The 27,846-nt window shown below is 48.1% G+C and overlaps 2 protein-coding genes across 4 annotated transcripts in view; one reads left to right on the top strand and one right to left on the bottom strand.

The window, feature by feature from the left end:
• Positions 1 to 23,477, bottom strand: part of ANKMY2 (ankyrin repeat and MYND domain containing 2) — a 45,847-nt gene extending 22,370 nt beyond the window's left edge. The window contains exons 1-2 of the mRNA XM_066585206.1: positions 23,322 to 23,477; positions 7,892 to 7,956 (exon numbers count right to left, since the gene is read on the bottom strand). Coding sequence (XP_066441303.1) covers positions 7,892 to 7,956; positions 23,322 to 23,385 — 129 coding nt within the window. The 5' untranslated portion in view covers positions 23,386 to 23,477. The remainder of the gene's footprint in view (positions 1 to 7,891; positions 7,957 to 23,321) is intronic.
• Positions 23,478 to 23,724: 247 nt separating this feature from the next.
• BZW2 (basic leucine zipper and W2 domains 2) overlaps positions 23,725 to 27,846 on the top strand; it is a 50,804-nt gene continuing 46,682 nt past the window's right edge. For all 3 annotated transcript variants that reach the window (XM_066585736.1, XM_066585735.1, XM_066585737.1), the window contains exon 1: positions 23,725 to 23,804. The gene's annotated coding sequence lies outside the window, so the exon portion shown is untranslated. The remainder of the gene's footprint in view (positions 23,805 to 27,846) is intronic.

The following is a 27,846-nucleotide window of genomic DNA, read 5'->3' as shown; positions in this document are numbered from 1 at the left end:
TACCCCGTTATGGGGGTACTGTGCCTGTCACGGCTATGGGACACTGCATCTTACCCCGTTATGGGGGTACTGTGCCTGTCACGGCTATGGGACATTGCATCTCACCCCGTTATGGGGGTACTGTGCCTGTCACGGCTATGGGACACTGCATCTTACCCCGTTATGGGGGTACTGTGCCTGTCACGGCTATGGGACACTGCATCTCACCCCGTTATGGTGGTACTGTGCCTGTCACGGCTATGGGACACTGCATCTTACCCCGTTATGGGGGTACTGTGCCTGTCACGGCTATGGGACATTGCATCTTACCCCGTTATGGGGGTACTGTGCCTGTCACGGCTATAGGACACTGCATCTTACCCCGTTATGGGGGTACTGTGCCTGTCACGGCTATGGGACATTGCATCTTACCCCGTTATGGGGGTACTGTGACTGTCACGGCTATGGGACATTGCATCTTACCCCATTATGGGGGTACTGTGGCTGTCACGGCTATGGGACACTGCATCTTACCCAGTTATGGGGGTACTGTACCTCTCACGGCTATGGGACATAGCATCTTACCCCGTTATGGGGGTACTGTGACTGTCACGGCTATGGGACACTGCATCTTACCCAGTTATGGGGGTACTGTGGCTGTCACGGCTATGGGACACTGCATCTTACCCAGTTATGGGGGTACTGTGGCTGTCACGGCTATGGGACACTGCATCTTACCCCGTTATGGGGGTACTGTGCCTGTCACGGCTATGGGACATAGCATCTTACCCCGTTATGGGGGTACTGTGCCTGACACTGCTATGGGACACTGCATCTTACCCCGTTATGGGGGTACTGTGCCTGTCACGGCTATGGGACACTGCATCTTACCCCGTTATGGGGGTACTGTGCCTGACACTGCTATGGGACATTGTATATTACCCTACTATTAGGTTACCATAGCATTTGCCATTGTGGGAAATGTAAGCGGACCCCTACTATGGGGACAGGTAGTCAGAACGGTCAGAGAACATTCGTCGTGAGGAACAGGGGTGTTGGAATGGTCATTGTTCTAGAGGTGCTGCTACGGACCCAGATGAGAGGACAGCGTGGGTGACGCTCATGCAGGCACTGTGATTATGCCATGGGTTACCTACTGGAAGGTACTGGTCCACTGTGGAGTCTTACAAGCAATGCTCTCTGGGGAAAATATGCAAATTAGCTCTTCTCCAGAGGGAAAAAAACTTTAGCGCCATCTATTGGTAGCTACTCTGAAAACCAATATTTCTTATGGATTGAGAGGTGCGACACAACGCAGCTTATGGCCCTTTTACACGGGACAATTATTCAGATTCCCGCACTCCCGTGTAAACGCCTGCTGAAACTGAACGAGAATGGGATGAGTGCCGAGCATAGTTTGCCTGACAGCTCGTCCCGTGTAAAAGGACCACTAGGTGTGGTCTCTGTACCCCATGTCATCAGTGTATGTAAGTGTATGTATGTGTATATATAAAAACACACACACACACACACGCCACTTTAGAAGAGCCCCCGTCCCCTTGGCGCTTCCCTGTAATGGAAATCAGACACGTGACCCCGGAGTGCGGCATAAAATCACGTGACAAGTTTTCCGTGGATCAATTTCAGTGTCAATCCACGTTAGATGGGAAAATCCAGCGATCTGAGCGATTTCCAGTGAGACCCGGTCATCAGTGCTAGACTAGCCGGGACCTCACTGCCAACCTTGTGGGGTTCTCTCATACAACAGTCTGGAGAGTGTACCGAGAACAAAGAAAAACATCCGGCAAGAGGGAACCCTGTGGATGTAAACGACTCATTCATGAAAGGGGTCAGAGGAGGATGTCAGGAATCGTTACGACAGACAGGCACTGCACAATCAAGCAAATTTCAGCTGAAGACATTGCTGGTGCTCCAACTAACGTGTTCGAATACCCAACTTGCTGGTCCTTAACACGGATGGGCGATAAAAGTAGCCGAACAGTTCCAGCGCCATTGTGTATAAGAGAAACAGAAAGAGGAGACTCCAGTGTGCAAAAAAAAGCACAAAAATTGGATCCCTGAGGAGCAGAAAACCATCTCCTGGTCGGAGGGATTCAGATTCCTGTTGCACCGTAATGATGGGAAGTTGGAATATAGCGCACGCAGCACAAATCCATGACCCTTCCTGTCAGGTCTGCGGAGGTGGAACCATGGTGTGGGAAAGGTTTTCTTGGCGCATTTCAAAGAATTGGACAGATGAGCTAGTATACAATGGTATATATACACAAACAAGCACTCTCGGCGCCAGGAGGTGGCACGTAGTCAGCCGTACGGGCACAATAGTCACAATATCTAATAGCCGGAAGGCACTAAAGGGGTACGGAAAAGGGATCCAAGATCCAGTGGCAACCGTGGATCCGCTGTTCATACTCCTTCAGTGCCTTCCAGCTATTATATATTGCAATTTCTGTGCCCGTATGGGCGACTACGTGCCGCCTCCTGGCGCCGAGAGTGTCTGTCTGTACTTGTTTGTGTATATATGGAAGTTTCTTGAATAAACCCATAAATCACTGTTCTGCAGGCTCCTCTTCAGAGTCGGCTGTCCAATTCTCTTAGGTTTTGGTCGTCTATGGAGTCCATGATGGCGTGACGCCTTAGGATGGCGCACTGCATCCGCAACCGAGCGGCAGCGCTACCAATCTTCTTGTTTCTTGGCAATTTGACTCTTTTGGGGATGAATCACTGCGGTTCTACGCAATACTTGATGAATATATTGGCCATGTAGCGTACAGAACATAGAAGCCTCTCACATATACGAGCCGCTAGATACAACCAGCGCCGACATTGTATCAGAATGTGTCAGGATTTTAAGACATTTTTTCACAACTCTCAGTATATTTTATTTCTCTAAAGTCAGATTAAATTCTCTCCGCAGGTTTCTATTTCCCGATGGTCTCCGGCGGACGCAGCGATGGCTTTCTGTGCCTTGAAAGCAGCAATTAGAGGTCATGATGGCCGCAAGTTGCCAAGGTAACTGAAACATAGCAACCAAAGTGCCCGCTCCTAAGCGGGCAGCTAACAAAATATAAAAGGTTACCCGTTGCAAATCCTTTAGCCCAACATTAACCCGTTAAGGACTAAGTGTCATAAATACACGTCACTTGGTCCCAGGCTTTAATACGGGCGGGCATGGAGGATCTAGGACCTGGTTTGTAGTGCCCCTATCTTAGCTACAGGATGCGATACGGGTGGGCATGAAGGCTCTAGTACGCTGTTGTACCGCATCTAACTAGCATACAAGAAGTGATACGGGCAGGAATGGAGGTATACAGGTTCTGTATGGCATCCTGTGGTATGTCTGTCCACCAAGCCTCTAGATCGTGCAAACATGTAGACTGTCAAAGTTGGCATCCCAGATAATAACAGGTGCCGCAAGACCAAGTGTACATCAGCCAAGTGCCTGGAAATGGTTCAGAGAGACATAGGGGTGTAGCGATGGAGCCACCTGTCTCTGGATGATGGACAACAAGACATTTGGAGCTGCTCATACTTGTCGGACAATCAGACGCTCCTCTCTACTGGTGGTCTGTCAGGGGCATCCTGAGTCCTGTCACCTTGTGTGCCCTCACACATACACTGGTCCCAACATCTCCTAGCAGTCTGGTCAGAACGGCCCGGTGGCGGATAAGTGGTTGATACGACCATCCAGCTTCCCACATCCCAATAATGCGCCCCTCTCAGACTCTGGTAACGGGTGAAATCTCTTCTCTCCGTCGTAGAGGTGTCTAGTGGTCAACAAGCTCTACACAAGCGGAAGAAGAGGTCACTACACACAAGGAGCCTCCGAGAGCCGCATTATAGGACAAGGGGGGAACCACTTTTAGGGCCTCCGGTGACAAGACCGTCCATCTAATCACCACAACCCTCATCATTAACATATCTGCCTTAGATGGAACTGCGTGCCGAGTTTTGTATCAGAACAACTTCTTCTAGGGCCTGATTTTTTTTTACATTGAGTGTATTATAACCCATTGCCTAATTGTCATCTCGGTCACTGCCCCCTCCTCACTAGACCCCACTGCAGTTATACAGAATGACCCTGTTCTGGCTCTGTAGGACCCCCTATGAGGTTTCCCTATGATAAATATGTGGTCATGTGACACTGCCTGGACCGATGATTAACCCTCTCACACATTTGAGACATTGACATGTGATAAATCCCAATTTTGACCGGCGAATATGGCTCTGGAGTCTTTAGAGTGCGTACAAACCTGGAAAAATGTTGCTGTAGATTCCAGCCGTACCTACACGGGCGAGCGCGATATTGTCTGCACTTGCAAATATGTGATTTTGCCTGAGATTATGTATGACACAGCTTGGCCCTTTGGACATGAATGGAACCGAGCAGCAATACCACACATGACCTGTGGACAAGTTTGGCGCTGTTTTTGGAAGAGAGCAGTCATTTTTCTAATACTGGACACTGCCCTTTAACACCCAAGATCCGTTCTAAGATTGGTTGTGAGATGCAAACTTTAATAGGGCGTGCATGGTTGGACCGCTGTCAGAACCCCCGGTTTATATAATGTACACAGAGATAAGGTCATTTTCTTCTGTCTCGCACACAAATAATAAACCTACATTTCAACCGAACTGCAAATCTTTTGAGTAACCGAACAAAGTTATTGATCCTGGTAAGAGCTGAGAGTTATAGATCCGGAGAATTAATGTTGGGAACATGTGTGCAGAGCGGTCGATCAATGTGACACCGTGCGCAGCCCGTCTGCGGGGCTCGTGTTGGAGTAATACCACCGCCCCGTGCTTAATGGTTCCATCACTGCAGTAACACATCAACGTTGTATCAACCATGCTGAACCTGTATTACGTCCCATTCACACTGCACAATTTTGCTATGAGTTCTACATCATTTTAGCATTTTATTCAATGCTATGAAAGTCTGTGCTGCAGTAAAACCGCATGCGGATCTGCGAATAACCACAGCAAAAAGACGCTTTTGGTTTTTTTGGTTTTTTTTAAGAGGTGGCAATCATATGGAGAGTTCCGCTGTGTAAGCATACCCCAATACTGCCCCCTATGTACAAGAATATAACTCCTACAATACTGCCCCCTATGTACAAGATTATAACTCCTACAATACTGCCCCCTATGTACAAGAATATAACTCCTACAATACTGCCCCCAATGTACAAGAATATAACTACTATAATACTGCTCCTATGTACAAGAATATAACTACTATAATACGGCCGCTATGTATAAGAATATAACTACTATAATACTGCCCCTATGTGCAAGAATATAACTACTATAATACTGCCCCTTATGTACAAGAATATAACTACTATAATACTGCCCCCTATGTACAAGAATATAACTACTATAATACTGCCCCCTATGTACAAGGATATAACTACTATAATACTGCTCCTATGTACAAGAATATAACTACTATAATACTGCCCCTTATGTACAAGAATATAACTACTATAATACTGCCCCCTATGTACAAGGATATAACTACTATAATACTGCTCCTATGTACAAGAATATAACTACTATAATACTGCCCCCTATGTACAAGATTATAACTACTATAATACTGCCCCTATGTACAAGAATATAACTACTATAATACTGCCCCCTGTGTACAAGAATATAACTACTATAATACTGCCCCCTATGTACAAGAATATAACTACTATAATACTGCTCCTATGTACAAGAATATAACTACTATAATACTGCCCCTATGTATAGGAATATAACTACTATAATACTGCCCCCTATGTACAAAAATACAACTACTACAATACTGCCCCCTATGTACAAGAATACAACTACTACAATACTGCCCCCTATGTACAAGAATATAACTACTACAATACTGCCCCCTATGTACAAGAATACAACTACTACAATACTGCCCCCTATGTACAAGAATATAACTACTACAATACTGCCCGCTATGTACAAGAATATAACTACTATAATACTGCCTCTATGTACAAGAATATAACTACTAGAATACTGCCCCCTATGTACAAGAATATAACTACTAGAATACTGCCCCCTATGTACAAGAATATAACTACTATAATACTGTCCCCTATGTACAAGAATATAACTACTATAATACTGCCTCCTATGTACAAGAATATAACTACTAGAATACTGCCCCCTATGTACAAGAATATAACTACTATAATACTGCCCTCTATGTACAAGAATATAACTACTATAATACTGCCCCTATGTACAAGAATATAACTACTATAATACTGCCCCTATGTACAAGAATATAACTACTATAATACTGCCCCCTATGTACAAGAATATAACTACTATAATACTGCCCCCTATGTACAAGAATATAACTACTATAATACTGCCCCCTATGTACAAGAATATAACTACTATAATACTGCCCCTATGTACAAGAATATAACTACTATAATACTGCCCCTATGTACAAGAATATAACTACTAGAATACTGCCCCCTATGTACAAGAATATAACTACTATAATACTGTCCCCTATGTACAAGAATATAACTACTATAATACTGCCTCTATGTACAAGAATATAACTACTATAATACTGTCCCCTATATACAAGAATATAACTACTATAATACTGCCCCCTATGTACAAGAATATAACTACTATAATACTGCCCCCTATGTACAAGAATATAACTACTATAATACTGCCCCCTATGTACAAGAATATAACTACTATAATACTGCCTCCTATGTACAAGAATATAACTACTATAATACTGCCTCCTATGTACAAGAATATAACTACTAGAATACTGCCCCCTATGTACAAGAATATAACTACTATAATACTGCCCCCTATGTACAAGAATATAACTACTATAATACTGCCCTCTATGTACAAGAATATAACTACTATAATACTGCCCCCTATGTACAAGAATATAACTAATATAATACTGCCTCCTACGTACAAGAATATAACTACTATAATACAGCCCCCTATGTACAAGAATATAACTACTATAATACTGCCTCCTACGTACAAGAATATAACTACTATAATACTGCCTCCTACGTACAAGAATATAACTACTACAATACTGCCTCCTACGTACAAGAATATAACTACTATAATACTGCTCCTATGTACAAGAATATAACTACTATAATACTGCCCCCTATGTACAAGAATATAAATATGCAACAGAAGAGTTGGCCGACTTCCCCTTTAAATTAATTTCTATTTGGTTTGTTGTTTCCACAATGGTGACTGGAGTGCGGCCAAGTCTCAACGGAAGCTTCCAGGAACATTATATTTATTTAGATAGCGCGGAGACCAAGGAGGATGCACGGCTACAAGTGTACTTACAATGGTGATGTGTTTTTTTGAGAAAGTGGTCTAATTTTTTCAAGTTTTTTTTTTTAAATGGAACATGACGACCTTACGCAATGAACGCCCGGTTGATTACTTTTTTTCCCCATCTCCACACAGTAAGGGTCCATTTGCAAACGATGCCCGACACTCGTCCCTGTACGGGACCTAGTAGTGCTTGCACGCTCACACAGCGGCCAGCAAGGGATCGGCTGCAGGAGATTTCTCTCCTCGCTCCCCCACCCCCTCCATTGCCTTAACATAGAAGTGATTTACACATTCGTTACGTTTAAAAGGACCTTAAGAGATTAAAGGGGTTTTCAATGCAAATACTATTGATGATCTGTGCTCAAATTGATGGGCTGGAGTCCGCCACTGGGGCCCCCGGCCAATCAGGCTGCAATACACAGGGGTCAGACTGGAAGCCAACTCAAAAAAAGAACAAGTCATCAATAGTATTTGCGTGGAAACCCCTTTAATTCATGGTTGCCTGGACTTCATATCATGTGACGCTTACCTCATCCAAGCAGTTGACGCGAACCTCTTTACTCCCCAGTAGTGCGACGGCCTCTTGGACATTTCCTGCAAAAGGAAAGAAATAAAATCAATGCTCTTCAAAAATTGCTGTTTGCTATTAGAAACAGTCAGCAAGATTCTCATCAGCCCCCCCAACCTCAGCAGCTTAGCTGAGCTCCTACAATGCTGGGGCAGTTAGATTCCCACATCTGTACAATGCCTGGGGTGAAGGGTGATACTTTTTAGAAAGCACTCCCATCAAGATGTATAGAGACCCCGAACAAGTAGAGAATTCTGGAATATTTCAGCAATGAAGTCTGCAGAATAGTGAGTGCAGCTCTGGAGTATAATACAGGATGTAACTCAGGATCAGTATAGGATAAGTAATGTATGTACACAGTGACTCCACCAGCAGAATAGCGAGTACAGCTCTGGAGTATAATACAGGATGTAACTCAGGATCAGTACAGGATAAGTAATGTACTGTATGTACACAGTGACTCCACCAGCAGAAAAGTGAGTGCAGCTCTGGAGTGTGATACAGGATGTAACTCAGGAACAGTACAGGATAAGTAATGTAATGTATCTACACAGTGACTTCACCAGCAGAATAGTGAGTGCAGCTCTGGAGTATAATACAGGATGTTACTCAGGATCAGTACAGGATAAGTAATGTACTGTATGTACACAGTGACTCCACCAGCAGAAAAGTGAGTGCAGCTCTGGAGTATAATACTGGATGTAACTCAGGAACAGTACAGGATAAGTAATGTAATGTATCTACACAGTGACTTCACCAGCAGAATAGTGAGTGAAGCTCTGGAGTATAATACTGGACGTAACTCAGGATCAGTACAGGATAAGTAATGCATGTGCACAGTGACTCCACCAGCAGAATAGTGAGTGCAGCTCTGGAGTATAATACAGGCTATAACTGAGGATCAGTACAGGATAAGTAATGCATGTGCACAGTGACTCCATCAGCAGAATAGTGAGTACAGCTCTGGAGTATAATACAGGACGTAACTCAGGATCTGTGCAGGATAAGTAATGTATGTATACAGTGACTCCACCAGCAGAATAGTGAGTGCAGCTCTGGAGTATAATACAGGATGTGACTCAGGATCAGTACAGATAAGTAATATATGTACACAGTGACTCCACCAGCAGAATAGTGAGTGCAGGTCTGGAGTATAATACAGGATATAACTTAGGATCAGTACAGGATAAGTAATGTAATGTATGTATACAGTGACTCCACCAGCAGAATAGTGAGTACAGCTCTGGAGTAGAATACAGAATGTAACTCAGGATCAGTAATTTTGTATACAGATGGAAGATTTGAATGCGTTGGCAGCACCATGCATTAGAAGGTAGATTTCCAACCTTTTAAAATTATTGGGAATGTAAGACAATATATAGGACCACATTTCTTTAAGGCCGCCTGTCTATGGGCGATAATCCGCCGGCGGATCATACTGTGTGAAGCTTTCCATAGGGTTGCTATGGAAAGCGCAGCGCTGGCGCCCACGAGCGGAGAATCATAGCGATTCTCCGCTCGTGGGATTTAAATCGTGGCATGCTGCGATTCTCCACGGTGAGCCTATCTATCAGAGACCTGTCAGTTCTCCCCCCTCATCCCCGCGGCGGAATATCGCTAGCCTTTTTCTGTAGTCTGCCAGACAGTTTGGTATAGAAGGTAAATACGTACAACTTGGTCTGAGATTGGCCTTACGCCGGACATTATGGGTCCGTCTGTGGGACACAGCAGGATCGGTGCTGCAGTGGTATTTTTAAGGTGAAGATGAACGTGTAACGTTTCAGAAAATTTACACATAAATTTTATTTAATGAGGAACCTAAAAAGGAATGACTAATGAGTCCCCGGACACGAGCCGGCTGCAGCTCGTTAGGGAGAGACATCCCCGAGAGACTGAGCTCAGGAAGACTAATGGCAATTAACTGGGAGCAATAAGCTAGTGCCAACTCTATTCAGTGCCGTAACGAGGATAGTGTGCCCGTTCTAACGCACGCATTACCGTAATCTCCATAGTATTTGCCACCACAAGTGATTTTACACCCTTCTCTTTCGGGGAAGGGGGCATAAAAACTCAGCCTATAGGGAACATTGTGTGACATCTGTGGGCTGCAAATCTGGCTTTTAATCATAAGGAACTGCAGTTTTTGGGGCTTTTGCTTGGACCAAAAATGTCCTTTAACAAATTGAAAACCGTGAACAAGATGATGTTGATGGCTCTGTCCTGTTATAGCTGTGGGGTAAGTAGATGAACGGTCTTGTCACCTGAGGCCCTAAGACCCACAGGCGGAAATTCTGCGGTGGGCCGTGATCTGTCCGTGTGAAATAACATGCGGAAAACAAATCGCGGCATGTTCTATTTCTGTGCAGGTCTCGCAGAGGCCCGCACAGAAATGTCACTCCCGGATCTGTTCTGCGCATGCGCTGGCTGGCCGGCAGTCGGCACATCACAGAGCTGGAGCTGCGGGAGAGGTGAGCGCCGCATTGGTCCCTGCAGGGGCACGGGTCGGGTCTCGCTGCGAGATTTCTCCGACCCGGCCGTCTGCAGGCAGCCTAAAAGTGGTTCCCCCTCTTGGCCTATAAGAGGCTCTCGGAGGCTCCTTGTGTGTAGTGACCTCTCCGCCCGCTTGTGTACAAACTTGTTGACCACTAGACGCCTCTACGACGCAGAGAAGAGATTTTCCCCCGTACCAGAGTCTGAGAGGAGCGCATTTTTGGGATGTGAGAAGCTGGATGGTCGTAGCGATGAATTGTCCTCCACCGGACGCTCTAACCAGAATGTTAGGGGTGTTGGGACCAGTGGATGTGTGAGGGCACACAAGGTGACTGGGCTCAGGATGCCACCTACAGACCACCAGTAGAGAGAATCGTCTGATCCTCCAACAAGCACGAGCAGTTCCAACTGTTTTGTTGTCCACCATCCAGAGACAGGTGGTGCCATCGTTACACCTCTGTGTCTGTCGGAACCATTTCCAGACGCTTTGCTTAACCCATTAGTGACCACCCCATAGTGTTACTTTAACGTCTCGCAGCAACCAAAGCACAAGGCTCACGCTGAGAGGCCGGCGGGGTAGAGATGGCACTTGTCACGGTGGCTCTACCAAACTCCACCCTGGAGGGACACATGCAACCGCGGCCAAGGCACCGCTAGGTCTCTTCCAGGCGACGCCGGGTGGCGGTTACTTGAATAAGAGTAGTGGACTGTGCGAGTTGTCACACGTGACGCCACCATTCCTTTCCCACCAATAACTTCGGCAATTGAAATAAAGAGTTCACACATTGAAGCATGGAAAAACACAATCACAATGACCGGTAATCTTAACTGTATGTTTGGTAGTAGTCGGATCACTCGCTCGTGCAGGTGAAGACAAGGAACTAGAGATGAGCGAGCATACTCGCTAAAGGCAAACTACTCGAGTGAGTATTGCCTTATTTGAGTACCTGCCAGCTCGTCTCTAAAGATTCAGCTGTCGGCGGGGGTGAGAGGTGAGTTGCGGTGGTGAGCAAGGGAGAGCGGAGACTCACTCCTTACAATCACATTTATATGAGCAGCTCACATGACAGGACAAACTTGTTACATTTTCCAGACATTAACCTCTTAAATGCTGCAGTTGTGCAATACACATAACTAGAGACAAGACAATTTGCACAGTGCATCCACATATAAGACAATACATGTATGACAGTTATGGAGGGGTTAGATATCTATGTTGCAGGCCACTACATTATTACATCCTGCTTTGCTGCACTTTAATCCCCAGGGCCGTAAAAATAGGCTTTCTCTGGGGATTAAAGCCCTGCGGGTTAGAACGTGACACCTCCATGCTGTTGGTTACCGGAGGTAGCTGACATCCTGGAGTGGTCATGGAGGGGCCACAGGAAGCCCCCACCCCAGTCACGCGATTGCTGGTATTCGTCTAATACCGGCGATCGCATTAAAGTCAATGCAAAGTAAAATACAGTTAAAGTTTCAACTCCCCTCACAGATCGGATCCGTGAGGGGAGCTGAGAATACTCACCCCCGTCCTCCACGATGTCCCGCAGCGTTTTGCTCCTTCAGGACCCGACACCGCGCCTGCGCATGTGCGCCAGACGTCATTACGCCATGCACATGCGCAGAGGGCTGGGATCTTGTATCCAAGCTAGAGGTGGTACAACAGGGTACTAGAGCCTCCATGCCTGCCTGTATCACATCTTGTATCTAAGCTAGAGGCGGTACAACAGGGTATTAGAGCCTCCCTTCAAGGGTCAGTTTTATGGAATAAATTCTCCTTTCGCTCTGATATTGTAATCACTGTAATCACACAGAGAAAGTTTATTTGACTCCGACAACTCCTTCTAAGGGAGGGATTGTTTTTTTTATTTATTTATTTTTTTAACAATGAGTATATATTAGATGCCTGATTGTATTGTGCAGCTAGGGGGCACTGCACTGTTATAAGGTATGTGAGCAGAATTTCAGCCCCTTTTCACCCTATGATGTGTATCCAATAAATGGTGCAGTCTCAGAAGCTGAGCTTGTGCCATCTGCATCGAAAGCTAGCAGTGACTGACAGCCAGCCTCTCGCTGCAACAGCGGAGATCAGCGAGAACAACGATCCCCGCTGTGAACACCTTTATATGCCACGATCAATGTTGATTGCGACGTACGAATGGCTCACAGAGCGATAGATCATATATAGTTACTAGCAGGAGTCCACCACTCTATGCTCTGACCGATCAGATGCCCGCTGTCACCAGCAACAGGGTACGAGGTGGAATCACTCCCATGTGTGAAGTGGCCAGCGCTGGTATCTGCAGTCGCAGCTCCCATTATCTGATGTAAGTTATACATAAATCTGTTGGTTTGGGGCGACCAAACCCCCTACTAACCGTCTACGTTCCTTTTCAGGAAGGTGGAGTAGACTGGCCCACCTCTCAAAAAGTTGCAAAACTTTTGCAACTTTTTCTTATACCAAAAAACTACAGTAAATCTCCCCCTCAGTATTCATAGAACTTATACTAACAGTTTTTAGCGGCAGCTGACCTGCTTGCTGATGGTTTCTAGGCAGCAATTTTATTTAGGGTGAAAAAAAGTGCACTCACATGCCATGCCAATGCATTCTGTTTTCTTTGACCGTACCCGCTGACTTGAATGGGAGATTCTGGTCAGAGAATCGAACCAGAATAGGAGACTAGAACAAGCTGCGATTATGTGAATACACACACAGACTTTTATGCCTGTTTCAAACTTGGACATTAAAACTGTCCGTATGAATAAGCCCTTAGGCCGGCATCATATACACAGACTAGCCAGCGGTTCTGTGCAGGACTTAGTCCCACCAGCATTCAATGGAGCCAATCCGCAGCTTTTCGGCATGGAATCTTTGGCAATAACGCACATTGTGGATGCAAAAATCCGATTTTTTTCAGGCACTGCTGATGGTTTCCACTCTTTTTTTAAACTCGTTTTATTAAACAGTATGCATTACATACAGTAAAAATTAACATAACTTTGCATGCATCCGGAAATTCTTTAGTACAGATGTTCAGTACGCAAATACGTTACATTTTCTCTTTACCAAGCATATGTTAAAACGTGCTTCCATGACGTTGGTGTCCTTGTTTGTTTTTACATGTCAAGCCTGGGTGTGGTTCTTAATAAATTTTGGAATATTTCTTGTGTGAGGTTTGTGTTTGTTGACCCGCACCAAATCCCCCATACCTTATCAAATTTCTCCGGATATTTTCTATTTTTATAGACTATTTTTTCATATCGTAGGATGGAGTTAATGATACCCTGCCATTTTGTGATTGTGGGAGGGCGCCTATCCATCCATCACAGGGCTAGAACTTTACGGGCATAGAATAATACCTTGGTAAGAAATATTTTATCGTGGTATTGCCATTGTTCATCGTCTATGATGCCTAACAGACACGCCGCTGGGTCTGGTGGAATTGGTATTCCCATTAGTTGGGTTAGAAATTCTGTGATCTCCTCCCAATACGTATGCACCATCGGGCAGTTCCAAATCAGGTGATTGAAATTTGCGTTTGGTGCTTGGCAGCGGTGGCATTGACTAGTAGCTGATCTATTCATTTTGTGGAGTCTGGACGGTGTCAAATAGCACTGGTGCAGTATATATAATTGGGTTAACTTATTATTCGCGGCCGGTGAGACCTCGGTATACGTTGCCATTGCGGTCTCCCAGTCCTCATTAGTCAATGATGGGATGAGTTCTCTCCATCTCTCCAACACTGCCATTTGTGTGTCGGGAATCTTAGAGTATAGTAGGTGAGTATATAGCGTCGATATTAGGCCCTTAGGGCCTTGGGTACGCAATATACCTATTAATGGGTATGTAGAGAAGGGTCGTCTGGGTTCTGGGAATTGTGTTGTCAGGGCGTGTCTAAGTTGTAGTTATCTAAAGAAGCCCGTTCTAGGTACCTGGTATAATTGTTGTAGCTGTTCAAAGGAGGCCAATATTCCATCGATATATAGGTGTTCTAGCGTGGTGATTCCCACGTTTACCCAGTACTGTTTATCTGGAAGGTTCAATAAGTGCGGTAGTGCCCTGTTGTTCCATAAAGGGGTTTCCAAGGGGGTATCTTCTTGTTTAGTTAGTTGTTTGCATGCCTTCCATACGTTTGTCGCAAGTCTATGAATGGGCAGTGTTTGTCTGGTCAACAGTCCTGGTTTTTCCAGGAGAATCCATAGCGAGGCCTCTGAAAGGAAGAACATATGGTGGTGCTCGGAGTTCGGAAGAGGGGAGCCTGACAGCCAGTGACGTATATATCTGACCTGCCCCGCCAGGTAATATATTTTGAAGTCTGGTAGTGCCATGCCCGCTAGTTCTTTGGGTCTTTGTAGTGTCTCCATGCGGAGTTTGGCTCTGGCCTTCCCCCAAACAAACGATGTTATTAGTGAGTTAGTTTTCTTGAAAAATTTCTGTGGTACCGTTGTTTCTGCGTGTTCTAAATGGTATAAATATTTGGGGAGTATTATCATCTTAAATAAATCTACTCTGCCCGCTACAGACAAGGGTAGGGGGCTCCAGGCTTTTAGTCTTGTTTGTAGAGTTGTCATCAGGGGCGCGATGTTTAGATCAAAGCTTTGGGTGTGGTCTCTTGTGATGTAGATCCCTAAGTATTTGAATTGGGAGACTATTTGTAGGTTGTGGAACACCTCCCCCATCCGCCATTCCTCTGCTCTTAGTGGCATAAAGGTGGACTTCTGCCAATTTATACGTAGGCCTGAGAAGTTTCCGAATTCATCTATTTGGGAGATGGCCAGCGGTAGAGTACTTTTGGGTTCTGACATGTAAAGTATTATATCATCTGCATATAGCCCTATCCTGTCCTCCCTAGGTCCTATCTGAATTCCCTCGTATCGTGTATTTTGCCGGATCTTTAAAGGCCAGGGGTTCTATGGCGATTGCGAATAAGAGGGGGGAGAGCGGGCATCCCTGTCGGGTCCCCCTATAAAGTGGGAAGGAAGTGGAGGTCAGGCCGTTCGCCACTATTCTGGCCGTTGGGGCACTATACAGGATAGAGACCCATTTAATGAATGATTCTCCGAATCCAAATTTTCGCAGGACTTCTGTCAGATATGGCCATTCTACTGAATCGAATGCTTTAGCTGCGTCCAGCGAAGCCAAGGCCCAGTTCGACCTCCACCTCCACCCCACCTGCGTCCTTCTAATGTTGTCTGAAGTAGACATTCCCGGGATAAAGCCGGATTGGTCGGGGTGTATGATGTCTTTAATTGCTTGATTCAACCTGGAAGCTAGTATTTTGGTAAGGATTTTATAATCTGTGTTTAGGAGGGAGATTGGGTCTATATGACCCGCACTCCTCTGGGTTTTTATCTGGTTTTAAGATAAGGACTATGTTGGCCTCTAGCATTGACTCTGGAAGGTGTTTTTTTTTCAAGTATCTGTTCGTATAACGAGAGTAAGTGTGGTGTGATTTCTTCCCTATAGTGTAGATATACCTCTACCGGTAGGCCATCTGTAACCGGGGTTTTATTTTTTGCCATGTCCTTCATTGCCTCCTCTATCTCTTCTGTTGTGATGGGGCAGTCTAGTAGAGATCTGTGTGTTTCTTGCAGTACTGGGAATGTTATATTGGTTAAATAGGTCTCTAGCTCTGCGGGGGCGTAGTTGGTTTGGGATTGGTATAGGTCTTGGTAAAATTGTTGGAATCTACTTAGTATGTCTTTGGGGTCCGTAATTATTGTGTCCTCCGTTGATTTGATCCTAAGTATAGGCGGAGAGGCTGTCTCTTGTCGGGCCATAAAGGCTAGTAGTTTACTGGACTGGTTGCCCAGTTCAAAGAAGGACTGATGTGTAAAGAACAGTTTTCTCTGGGCCTTCTCTTTTAAGTACAATAGGTACTCCCTGCCTGCTTGTAACCATTTGTCTCTTCGGGAGTCTGAGGGGTCTGAAATAAATTCTTTTTCTAGGCGTTGACATTGTTCCGCTAGTTGTTCTTCTTTTGCTGTGGTTTTTTTAATAAAGGAGATTGAGGATTAGAAACAGCCTCTAAGATATGGTTTAAAGGCTTCCCAAACTAGCATCATGTCAGGATGTGCTTCGTGCGCTTCGTAGTATATTTGAATTTGATCTGCTATACGATCGTTTGGGCCTAGCAGTGAAAGCCAGAATTGTTGTATTTGCTGTCTCTTAGTGGCAGGAGGGCCTGGATTTTTGAGGGTCATACGGATTGGTGAGTGGTCTGAGACTCCTCTTGAGAGGAATTCTATGGATTCAACTCTGGGGAATAGTGAGGGGGATCCGAATATATAATCTATTCGGCTCAGCGCATGGTTGTGGGCTGCGTAACAGGAAAACTCTTGCTGGTGGGGATGGAACACTCGCCATAGATCTAGCCACCCCGTTACTGAAATCATAGAGGCTAGGCGGGTCAGGCTCGTGTCCCCCGTGGGCTCTGAGCTTGGGTCTTTACGGTTTTCATTTCTGGCGAACGCCTTTAATTTTTCAGCTGTAGCGTTTTGCCTGGTGAGCCCCATACTGTTCTTTCAGGGGTATTTGGTGGTTTATTCTGTTCTTCTATGTTTTTCCCCCTAGGTATGGTGGGGAGAGGTGCTCTGTTCCCTGCTCCTTCTTTATCTAGGATACGGTGGCAGCTGCTCCTTTCCCTTTCCCTCTGTGCACTTAACTGGTTGTCACTGCTGGTGCTGCCTTTCTCCTCCAGGAAGGGAGATCTCACAGGATGGTGGCTGTATCGGTTACGGTGCTGCGGGTCCGCCGCTAGCGTCGCTGTGCCTGCCGGTACCACGGATACCTCACCCGGCGTCCGGTCTTCTCCCCCTTTGTACCGGTAAGAGTGCGTGGGGCCCGGGTGATCGCTCGCCGGTCGGCAGTCTCCTCCACAGAGTGGCAGCGGCGGTTGCGGCTCCGCGTGTTCGCCTCCGGAGCGTTCTCACTGCGGGTGTTGTATAGGAGAATGCAGTGCTCCGCAGCGCCGCCAGTAGTCCGGGCTTTTTGCTCTCCGCCCTCTGCCCCCTTCCTCCAGGAAGGGTATCTCTATGCGGCCTCTCCACTCGGCCCGTTGGCCCCGTCTGCAAAATGGCTGTTGTATCTCTCGTGGCGGTACCACCCCGCCTCTAGCGTTGCTTTGACCGCCGGTGTCTCGGCTACTTCGCCCGGCGTCCGAACCTCTCCCCCTCTTTGCCAGTAGGAGTGCGCCGGGCCTGGATGGTTACTCACCGGCCGGCAGTCTCCTCCACAAGATGGCGGCTGCGGCTACAAGCGTTTGCCTCCGTAGCTTTCTCTCTGCGGGCCCCTTGTAAGTGTTTCAGTGCTCCGCGGCGCCGCCGGTGGTCCGGGCTTCTCATTCTTCTCTGTCTGCTATGTGCAGCGTCGGGTCTAGGGCTTGTCGGCTGGCTGGTATCTTGTGCTCTGTAATGGCGGCGCCCTCCGCTTCTCCGGTCCCTTCTTCTGCGCTGCTTCCCCTGCATTTTGTCTGCCAGGAGTTGGATTTTTACGGTCCGGTCTCTTCCCCCTCTCCTCCGGTGATATTATGTCGGGGTTGGGAGTCCTCAGAATGGGTGCAGGATTGCTGGCTGGTCGGTTCGAGCAGGAGCCCTTCTTACATGCGGCCGGTCAGCTCGGCTGCTTGGCCACGCCCCCCGGTTTCCACTCTTTAATCCCAACACAAACTTCAGTGTGTGAACATGGCCTCATATTTACACCAGGTACCATATAGTCATGTGATGAACAAAAAAACAACTAAGTGCCCCCCTGCAATATAAGAGCTCAACTAAGCTATTAGAGGAGTCTGATGACCAACTTGCTGACTGTTTCCACTGATACCAGGAGAACTGTGTATGCAGCCCTGGTGTGTAATACAATCTGGTAACCCCCTTTAGTTAAGTCCCTATATATCCATTTTCATGGTATACACAAAAACAAGAACTGATCTTTCACCCACAAACCTGACTCCTCGCCCGCTTGGGGTAAGTAGAAGACGTGGCACAATGCTGTGCGACACTTTTGCGCATATTCGTGGCAAAAAAATTATTTGAGTGACATTTTCCTACAAAGCGCAGAGGAATCACAAGACTTCTGGTTGCCATGGTGTCTTACGGAGAAGAAGGTAAATTAGGAGCAGTCAGCTGCGGCAGACCTCACCAAGTAAGCGGGAGGAACACAACTAACGACGTCTTGTAATTAGTGAAGACAAGTGTAATTGAAGAGTCCAACAAGCGGAGAGCGGGGTCAGATCTGTAGACAGCGCCAAGCCAGTTAATCATGAGAAGGCAACAGTGTGACCAATATTGTGATACAGAATGAAGTGCTGTAAGGCGGTATGTTCTACTGGAGGGCAGCACTATCTGTGCCCGCTGCATTTACATATACCCTGCCGTCCGATGTTATGGTGAAGCACTGTAGACTAACTGATCCCATTGGGGAGCTCAACATATTCGGCACACATCCGTTTGGATAGCAGATGCCCCCCTGCACCAGACAGAAAAATTCTGCATGCAGTGTTCTCCTATGTGGCAGTGGATGCTAAACCTGTGCCAAAGTGGCATCAGTTGTGCCCAGCTTCAAAGTAAAACTACTGGCCGACTGATATAGGACAGGAGCTTTATAGGGAGATACAGGGAGGTGGCGCTATCTGTGCCTACATCATTTACAGGGAGAGAGAAACAGGGAGACGGAACTATCTGTACCTACATCGCCAATATAAAGAGAGGCAGTGTACCTCCATTAATAACATAGTGAGACAAGGAGGCGGTGCCACCTGTGCCGTCGACCTTAACAGAGACAGGGAGGCTGCGATACCCGTGCCGTCGTCCTTTACAAGAAGACAGAGTCAGGGAGGCAGAACTATCTGTACCTATATAATTTATAAAAAGAAAGACAGTGCTATCTGTACCCATATCACCACCAGAGAGACAGGGTGGGGGTACTCTCTGTACCCACATCACCACCAGAGAGACAGGGCGGGGGTACTCTCTGTACCCACATCACCAACAGAGAGACAGGGCGGGGGTACTATCTGTACCCACATCACCAACAGAGAGACAGGGTGGGGGTACCATCTGTACCCACATCACCAACAGAGAGACAGGGTGGGGGTACCATCTGTACCCACATCACCAACAGAGAGACAGGGTGGGGGTACCATCTGTACCCACATCACCAACAGAGAGACAGGGTGGGGGTACCATCTGTACCCACATCACCAACAGAGAGACAGGGTGGGGGTACCATCTGTACCCACATCACCAACAGAGAGACAGGGTCGCAGTACCATCTGTACCCACATCACCAACATAGAGACGCAATGAGGCAGTACTATCATTACCTACTTCATTTACAGGATGAGACAGGGAGGAAGTACTAACTGTACCTACTAAGGCCGCTCCCACACGGGTGTACTCGCTGTGCATCATACGATGCCAATAGCCCATTTTTCACAACCGTATTACTCTCAACCCCAACAGAAAACAAACCGCAGCATGCGCTATCTTTGTGCATAATATGAGCACATGGGGGCTGGCGGCACGCAGTGTTTTACCGGTCAGCTGCGTACGGCAGCGAGTGCACTGCGCAGGACCGCGTATCTCACGCAAGCGGTCAAAACAAAATGGTTCAAACAAGCGATCTAAAAGAGCCTTTAGACTACCGATGTATAATAACACACAGATCGCATCAGTTATTCAGAAGCGTTTCCGCCATCTTTGTTGGTCCAGGCCTGGCGGATCCCTTTAAGAACATCAAGAACCATCCCTCTCAGGTCCTGTGCTACACATATCAGATTTGCCTAGAGCATCCCTTTAAGGAGCAGCGTGTGATGGAGGTTCTCCTTCGTCTGTCAGTCCCAGTTACTGGGGGCGATCCCGCAGAGAAGAGAGATTAGTAACAAAACGTAATTCTCCCTCTTCCCAATCCCAACAGCGTGTTGTCCGCCTGCGGCTGTAATCACTGCAGATTATCGCTGTAATTATGTCTAGTGCAGATTAGTGAGCAGCAGATCCTATATCCCACGCGCATCACACCCGCCCTCAAAATACAGGACCCAGAACTGAGAAAACACAACAGGAGCGTTCATAATGGCCCATCCATAGTGCAGAGGAGGGTGACCCGGCGCTATAATGGCCCGTCAGACCCACAGAGGACCAACCAATCATGACAGCCAGGTGCTTCAATGGCTCGTCAGACCCATGGAGGACCCAACCCTTATGACAGCCCAGCGCTATAATGGCCCGTCAGACCCGCAGAGGACCAACCAATCATGACAGCCAGGTGCTTCAATGGCTCGTCAGACCCATGGAGGACCCAACCCTCATGACAGCCCAGCGCTACTATTGCCCATCAGACCCACAGAGGACCCACCCTTCACGATGGCCTAGTGGTACAATGGCCAATCAGATCCATCCCTCATGATGGCATGGCGCTACAATGGACCGTCACACCCACCCCTCATGAGGGCCTGGCGCTACAATGGCCCGTCAGACCCACAGAGGACACACTCATGATGGCCTGGTGCTAGAATAGGCCATCTGACCTGCGGAGAACCCACCTCTCATGACAGCCCGGTGCTACAATGGCCCATGAGATCCATAGAGGACCCACCCCTCATGATGGCTCGGCGCTACAAAGGCCCGTCAGACCCACCCCTCATGATGGCTCGGCGCTACAAAGGCCCGTCAGACCCACCCCTCATGATGGCTCGGTGCTGCAATGGCCCGTCGGACACACCCCTCATGACAGCCTGGTGCTACAGTGGCCCATCAGACCTGCGGAAGACCCACCCCTCATGAAAACCAGGCGCTACAATGGCCCATTAGACTCACTCCTCATGATGGTCTGGCGCTACAATGGCCCGTCAGACCCACCCCTAACGATGGCCTGGCAGTACAATGACCCGTCAGACCCACCCCCTAAGGATGGCCTGGCACTACAATGGCCCATCAGACCCAGCCCTCATGATGGCCTGGCACTACAATGGCTCATCTGACCTGCGGATTACCCACTCCTCATGACAGCCCGGCACTACAGTGGCCCATCAGACCCGCGGAAGACCCACCCTAATGATAGCCTGGCACTACAATGGCCCGTCAGACCCACCCCTAACGATGGCCTGGCACTACAATGGCCCGTCAGACCCACCCCTAACGATGGCCTGGCACTACAATGGCCCGTCAGACCCACCCCTAACGATGGCCTGGCACTACAATGGCCCATCAGACCCAGCCGTCATGACGGCCTGGCACTACAATGGCGCATAAGACCCACCACTCATGACGGCCTGGCACTACAATGGCCCATCTGACCTGTAGATGAACCACTCCTCATGACAGCGTGGCACTACAGTGGCCCATCAGACCCGCGGAAGACCCACCCCTCATGATGGCCTGGCGCTACAATGGCCCGTCAGACCCACCCTTAACGATGGCGTGGCACTACAATGGCCAGTCAGACCCACCCCTAATGAGGGCGTGGCACTACAATGGCCCGTCAGACCCACCCCTAACGATGGCCTGGCACTACAATGGCCCATCAGACCCACTCCTAACGATGGCCTGGCACTACAATGGCCCATCAGACCCAGCCCTCATGATGGCCTGGCACTACAATGGCCCATCAGACCCACCACTCATGACGGCCTGGCACTACAATGGCCCATCTGACCTGCGGATTACCCACTCCTCATGACAGCCCGGCACTACAGTGGCCCATCAGACCCGCGGAAGACCCACCCCTAATGATAGCCTGGCACTACAATGGCCCGTCAGACCCACCCCTAACGATGGCCTGGCACTACAATGGCCCGTCAGACCCACCTCTAACGATGGCCTGGCACTACAATGGCCCATCAGACCCACTCCTAATGATGGCCTGGCACTACAATGGCCCATCAGACCCAGCCGTCATGACGGCCTGGCACTACAATGGCGCATAAGACCCACCACTCATGATGGCCTGGCACTACAATGGCCCATCTGACCTGTAGATGAACCACTCCTCATGACAGCGTGGCACTACAGTGGCCCATCAGACCCGCGGAAGACCCACCCCTCATGATGGCCTGGCGCTACAATGGCCCGTCAGACCCACCCTTAACGATGGCGTGGCACTACAATGGCCAGTAAGACCCACCCCTAATGAGGGAATGGCACTACAATGGCCCGTCAGACCCACCCCTAACGATGGCCTGGCACTACAATGGCCCGTCAGACCCACCCCTAACGATGGCCTGGCACTACAATGGCCCGTCAGACCCACCCCTAACGATGGCCTGGCACTACAATGGCCCGTCAGACCCACCCCTAACGATGGCCTGGCACTACAATGGCCCGTCAGACCCACCCCTAACGATGGCGTGGCACTACAATGGCCCGTCAGACCCACCCCTAACGATGGCGTGGCACTACAATGGCCCGTCAGACCCACCCCTAACGATGGCGTGGCACTACAATGGCCCGTCAGACCCACCCCTAATGATGGCTTGGTGCTGCAATGGCCCGTCAGACCAACCCCTCATGATGGCTTGGCGCTGCAATGGCCCGTCAGACCCGTTGAAGATCCACCCCTCATGATGGCATGGTGCTACCGTACAACTGAGGAGAAGGAGCTAGCCCTCGTAACCGCCCGCGGCCGCGCGGAGGAAGAGATGCCAGCCCTCGTAACTGCCCGCCGGCCGCGCGGAGGAGGAGATCCCAGCCCTCGTAATCGCCTATCAGCTGCGGATCCGTCCCCGTCTGTTAGTCATGCAGGGGATGCACCACCCCTCATACTCGCCCGTCCCCCACGGTGCCCCATCTCCAGTTGTGTGAGCCCCGCCACTATGAGCCGCCCAGTTCCGCACACTATAGGCCACTTGGAAGCTCTTAGCTGTAGGACTACAACTCCCAGCTAGCTCTGCCTCTCTGCACCCACCTTTAGAGATGACCTCCACCAGCCGCCGCTCCTCCTCCGCCAGCTCTCCTCTCCTGGGGGCCATGCTGCGGAGACACGGGACACAAACCTAGACAAATACAGGATCAATTCACTGTCATGACAGACGCGGCGGCCATTACTACTGCTGGCAGCTGAGCCCGGTGTGAGCCTGCTCCCGGCACATACCACTACGCTGCACCGCGGGGGGAGCCGGCAGCACCTACCTCCGTGTACCGACCGCTCTGCAATCTCTAGAATGCTTAAAAATATTAAGATGTGTGAAAATATATAGAAGAACGTAAAATAAGGGGGCTGAAATGGCGGCGGAGGTAGTGCGTGCTGGCAAGGCACCCCCCTAGTGTGTTTGAATTGGTATCGCCCGCAGAACTGAGCTGCTGCCTGATACCAGAGCTCAGTCTGCCCTTCAGCAGTGTCCTATTGTCTGCCAGTGTGTGCCAGGGAGGCAGCCAGAGCAGCTCATAGGTAAGAGGCGCACTGCACGCACTGCCCTGCCACTCACTGTATGTGTTGTATACGTAGTGCTGTGTATGTACGTTATACGTCTATATATACTGTGTGCTCCTTGCTCAGTGTTCTTCCCCGCATGCCCCATCAACAAGAGATGCCCGAACTGGGGAAGCTCCTGGGTGATTATTAGGAGGAGTATCTTGTTAGTATCCATATATTCTATCCCACATAATATGTAGTTCTGATCTTCAGTCCCATGTACTATATAACGCATATCTGATGGGCACCAGCCAATACATAGAATGCCGTATACTATGTGCTTGTTTTTGGACAGCGACACAATGTTCATCATTTCTCCTCTGGACGTCGCCACGGTGGATTTGACACAAAGCATCCAAATGTTGATTGGTGTAGAGCGGGGGTGTCAGACTCACCTTCACCGAGGGCCACGCCAGTTTTCTGGTTGCCTTTAAGGGTTGATTGTATTTGTAAGACTGTATAGTAATAGTGACCCACATAGTGGCTCCAGGAGTCATAGTTACCTCCATAGTAACTTCAATAATAATAATAGTGAAACCCTCCCTCCATCCCACCCCTACCCCTACCCCCCTTCCTTAGTGGCCCTAGTTGTAAGCGTCCCCTATATTGCTGGCCCCAGTAGTAATAAAGTTCCCTTATGTTGGTGGCCCCAGTAGTAATCGCATTCCCTATATTGCTGGCTGCAGAAGAAATAATTTCCCCTATATTGGTGGCCCCAGTAGTAATGTTGTCCACTATGTTGGTGGCCCCAGTAGTAATAGCGCTCCCCTATGCTGGGGGCTCCAGCAGTAATCGTGTCCCCTAAATTGGTGACCCCAGTAGTAATAGTGTCCCCTACATTGGTGGCTCCAGTAGTAATAATGTCCCCTACATTGGTGGCTCCAGTAGTAATAGTGTCCCCTATATTGGTGGTTCCAGTAGTAATAGTGTCCCCTATATTGGTGGCTCCAGTAGTAATAGTGTCCCCTATATTGGTGGCTCCAGTAGTAATCGTGTCCCCTATATTGGTGGCTCCAGTAGTAATAGTGTCCTCTATATTGGTGGCTCCAGTAGTAATAGTGTCCCCTACATTGGTGGCTCCAGTAGTAATAGTGTCCCCTATATTGGTGGCTCCAGCAGTAATAGTGTCCTCTATATTGGTGGCTCCGGCAGTCATGGTGTCCCCTATATTGGTGGCTCCAGTAGTAATAGTGTCCTCTATATTGGTGGCTCCAGTAGTAATAGTGTCCTCTATATTGGTGGCTCCAGTAGTAATAGTGTCCCCTACATTGGTGGCTCCAGCAGTAATAGTGTCCCCTATATTGGTGGCTCCAGTAGTAATAGTGTCCCCTATATTGGTGGCTCCGGCAGTCATGGTGTCCCCTATATTGGTGGCTCCAGTAGTAATAGTGTCCCCTATATTGGTGGCTCCAGCAGTAATAGTGTCCCCTATATTGGTGGCTCCAGCAGTAATAGTGTCCTCTATATTGGTGGCTCCAGCAGTAATAGTGTCCCCTATATTGGTGGCTCCAGCAGTAATAGTGTCCCCTATATTGGTGGCTCCCGCAGTAATAGTGTCTTCTATATTGGTGGCTCCAGCAGTAATAGTGTCCTCTATATTGGTGGCTCCAGCAGTAATAGTGTCCCCTATATTGGTGGCTCCAGTAGTAATAGTGTCCCCTATATTGGTGGCTCCGGCAGTCATGGTGTCCCCTATATTGGTGGCTCCAGTAGTAATAGTGTCCCCTATATTGGTGGCTCCAGCAGTAATAGTGTCCCCTATATTGGTGGCTCCAGCAGTAATAGTGTCCTCTATATTGGTGGCTCCAGCAGTAATAGTGTCCCCTATATTGGTGGCTCCAGCAGTAATAGTGTCCCCTATATTGGTGGCTCCCGCAGTAATAGTGTCTTCTATATTGGTGGCTCCCGCAGTAATGCGTCCTCTATATTGGTGGCTCTGGCAGTCATGGTGTCCCCTATATCACTGGCTCCAGCAGTAATGTGACTCCCCATAGTAGGCCCTGTAATAACGACCTCCTCTATTGGTCTCTGGGCAGTAGCCCTACAGGCATCCCACTCACCCGGCCCACAGGTTCGGCATTTATACAAAACCTGCCCGTGAAAGATACAGCCATGGGAGTAGATACATAGATATACATTAGCGCTGCCTGCAAAACGCGAACCAAGTGCAGGTTAAAATACGCTCCTCTGACCAAGCCCTCAGGCTGTGTTCTCTCCCGTAGGTGCCATAGGTCAGTGATAGCTGCCCATTGTACTCGTAACGTCACTGCAGCTTTAATGTAGGATGTGTTTTTGCGAATAAAAATACAATTTGAATCCGATTTTCCTCCGTTTTCCACGTGCGCGATGGCCTATTCTGTACATTTTTTGTACATCTAGGTCAGAGGTTCCCAAAGTGGTCTATATGGACCCCCAGGGTCGATTTTGACTTGCTGGAGGTCCATGTCAGTGAGAAAAATTTTTGGGGGGCGCACGAGATGTAATTGGGGGTCCGCGAGAGTGGACCCCATTTAGGCAGGTCATCATCAACATTTAGGTGTTCTATAAATGACATAACGCACCTCACGCAGATTTATACGTAATACTTATAATAGACATAGGATATACTTACCGGATTTTTCGCTCTCTAAGGGTGACTACCCACTAGCGTTTTTTTTTTACTGCGAAATTCGCTGCGTTTTTTTTTCTGCAGGGGGTCTATGGGACTTGTAATGTTAAAATCGCAATCACGCAAAATCGCGATTTTGCGGTAAATTGATCACAACTTTAATGCGTGACCACGATTTAGTTAGCGGGATCGTGCGTTGAACTCGCGATCACACAAATAAATGTGCGATTAGCAGTTTTCTCTCCTCCCCACTGCCGCCCATATACCGCTGATTGGTGGTGGGCGCCGGTGGGTACTGCTGCTGCTCCCCGCCTCCACCAATCAGCTTCTTCCCTTCCTCCTGCCGCACACAAGCGCCGCTGTGACATGGAGCTCCGGTTTTTCAGAGCTCCGCTGCTTCTTTTGCTCCGTCGCCCGGCACTAACCCTGCGCTGTCCCTGGGTGAGGTCAAGATATTTTCTCCTATTTTCCCACAGGGGTACGTCTTATCGCCCGCTGCATCTTATCAAGCGAAAAATCCGTACCTCTTTGATATTTCATATATTTGTTTCTGCAGATTTCGCGCAAAACCTCTTGGGCTCTGGGGATGGAGAAACAGACCTGCGCAGCCGCTAATTTACCTATAAAGTTTATACTGCGCATCGTTTTCACGCGATCCACCAGAGCCCAGGAAGTTTTGCGCGGACTACACCTATCTGCTTACACGTTTTCATACCGGCAGAAATGCATTGTGCGCGGAACTGTTACTTATCCTGCATTGTGGACCATCGCAGGGAAGGTTTGATAGGTTTTCCATCTACATACCTCGTGGTAAAGGGTTTCAGCGCGGTCGCCAATCTTCTTACGGAAAAAAAAAAATCGATTGCAAATCACTGGCTGGGGAGATTTGAGACTAAACCTCACTAATGTGCAGCCGGATATTAACCCATTCAGGCCCAGCCCTCCCGTTAACAGCATTATTTGTGGATTAGTTTTATGTAAGCATTTTACCAGGTTCTGCCTTTTTTTCGGCCAAAATTCAAATATTTTTTTGCATTTTGTGTCTTTTCAATAAAGATCTGAATAAAAATTGTTTTTGTTTTTTTTTTACAATTGTCCGCTCTACAAAGAACGCCATCTAAGTGAGCCGCGCCGTGTCAGCTGGGAAAACCCATTTAACTTTAATAAGTTAAGCAAATTCAATATTTGGCCGGCAGGGGGGCCACGGGGCAAAAAAGTTTGGGAACCTCTGATCTAGGCGAAGAAATCCATTTTCAGCTAGGTACTGTGACTGCATAACTGAAGTGGGGGCTGCGCTTGTGCCTGCACTGTTCACTATAGTGCAGGCACAGCTGATATATATATATATAACAGTTAATTAACAAATGTTTACTTTTTGTTTTGTTAACCCCTTCCCGTTATATGACGTAC

Source organism: Eleutherodactylus coqui, chromosome 12 (genome assembly GCF_035609145.1).
Source record: "Eleutherodactylus coqui strain aEleCoq1 chromosome 12, aEleCoq1.hap1, whole genome shotgun sequence".
In the NCBI taxonomy this organism is placed as follows: Eukaryota; Metazoa; Chordata; class Amphibia; order Anura; family Eleutherodactylidae; genus Eleutherodactylus; species Eleutherodactylus coqui.
This window is presented reverse-complemented; position numbering and strand designations above follow the sequence as displayed.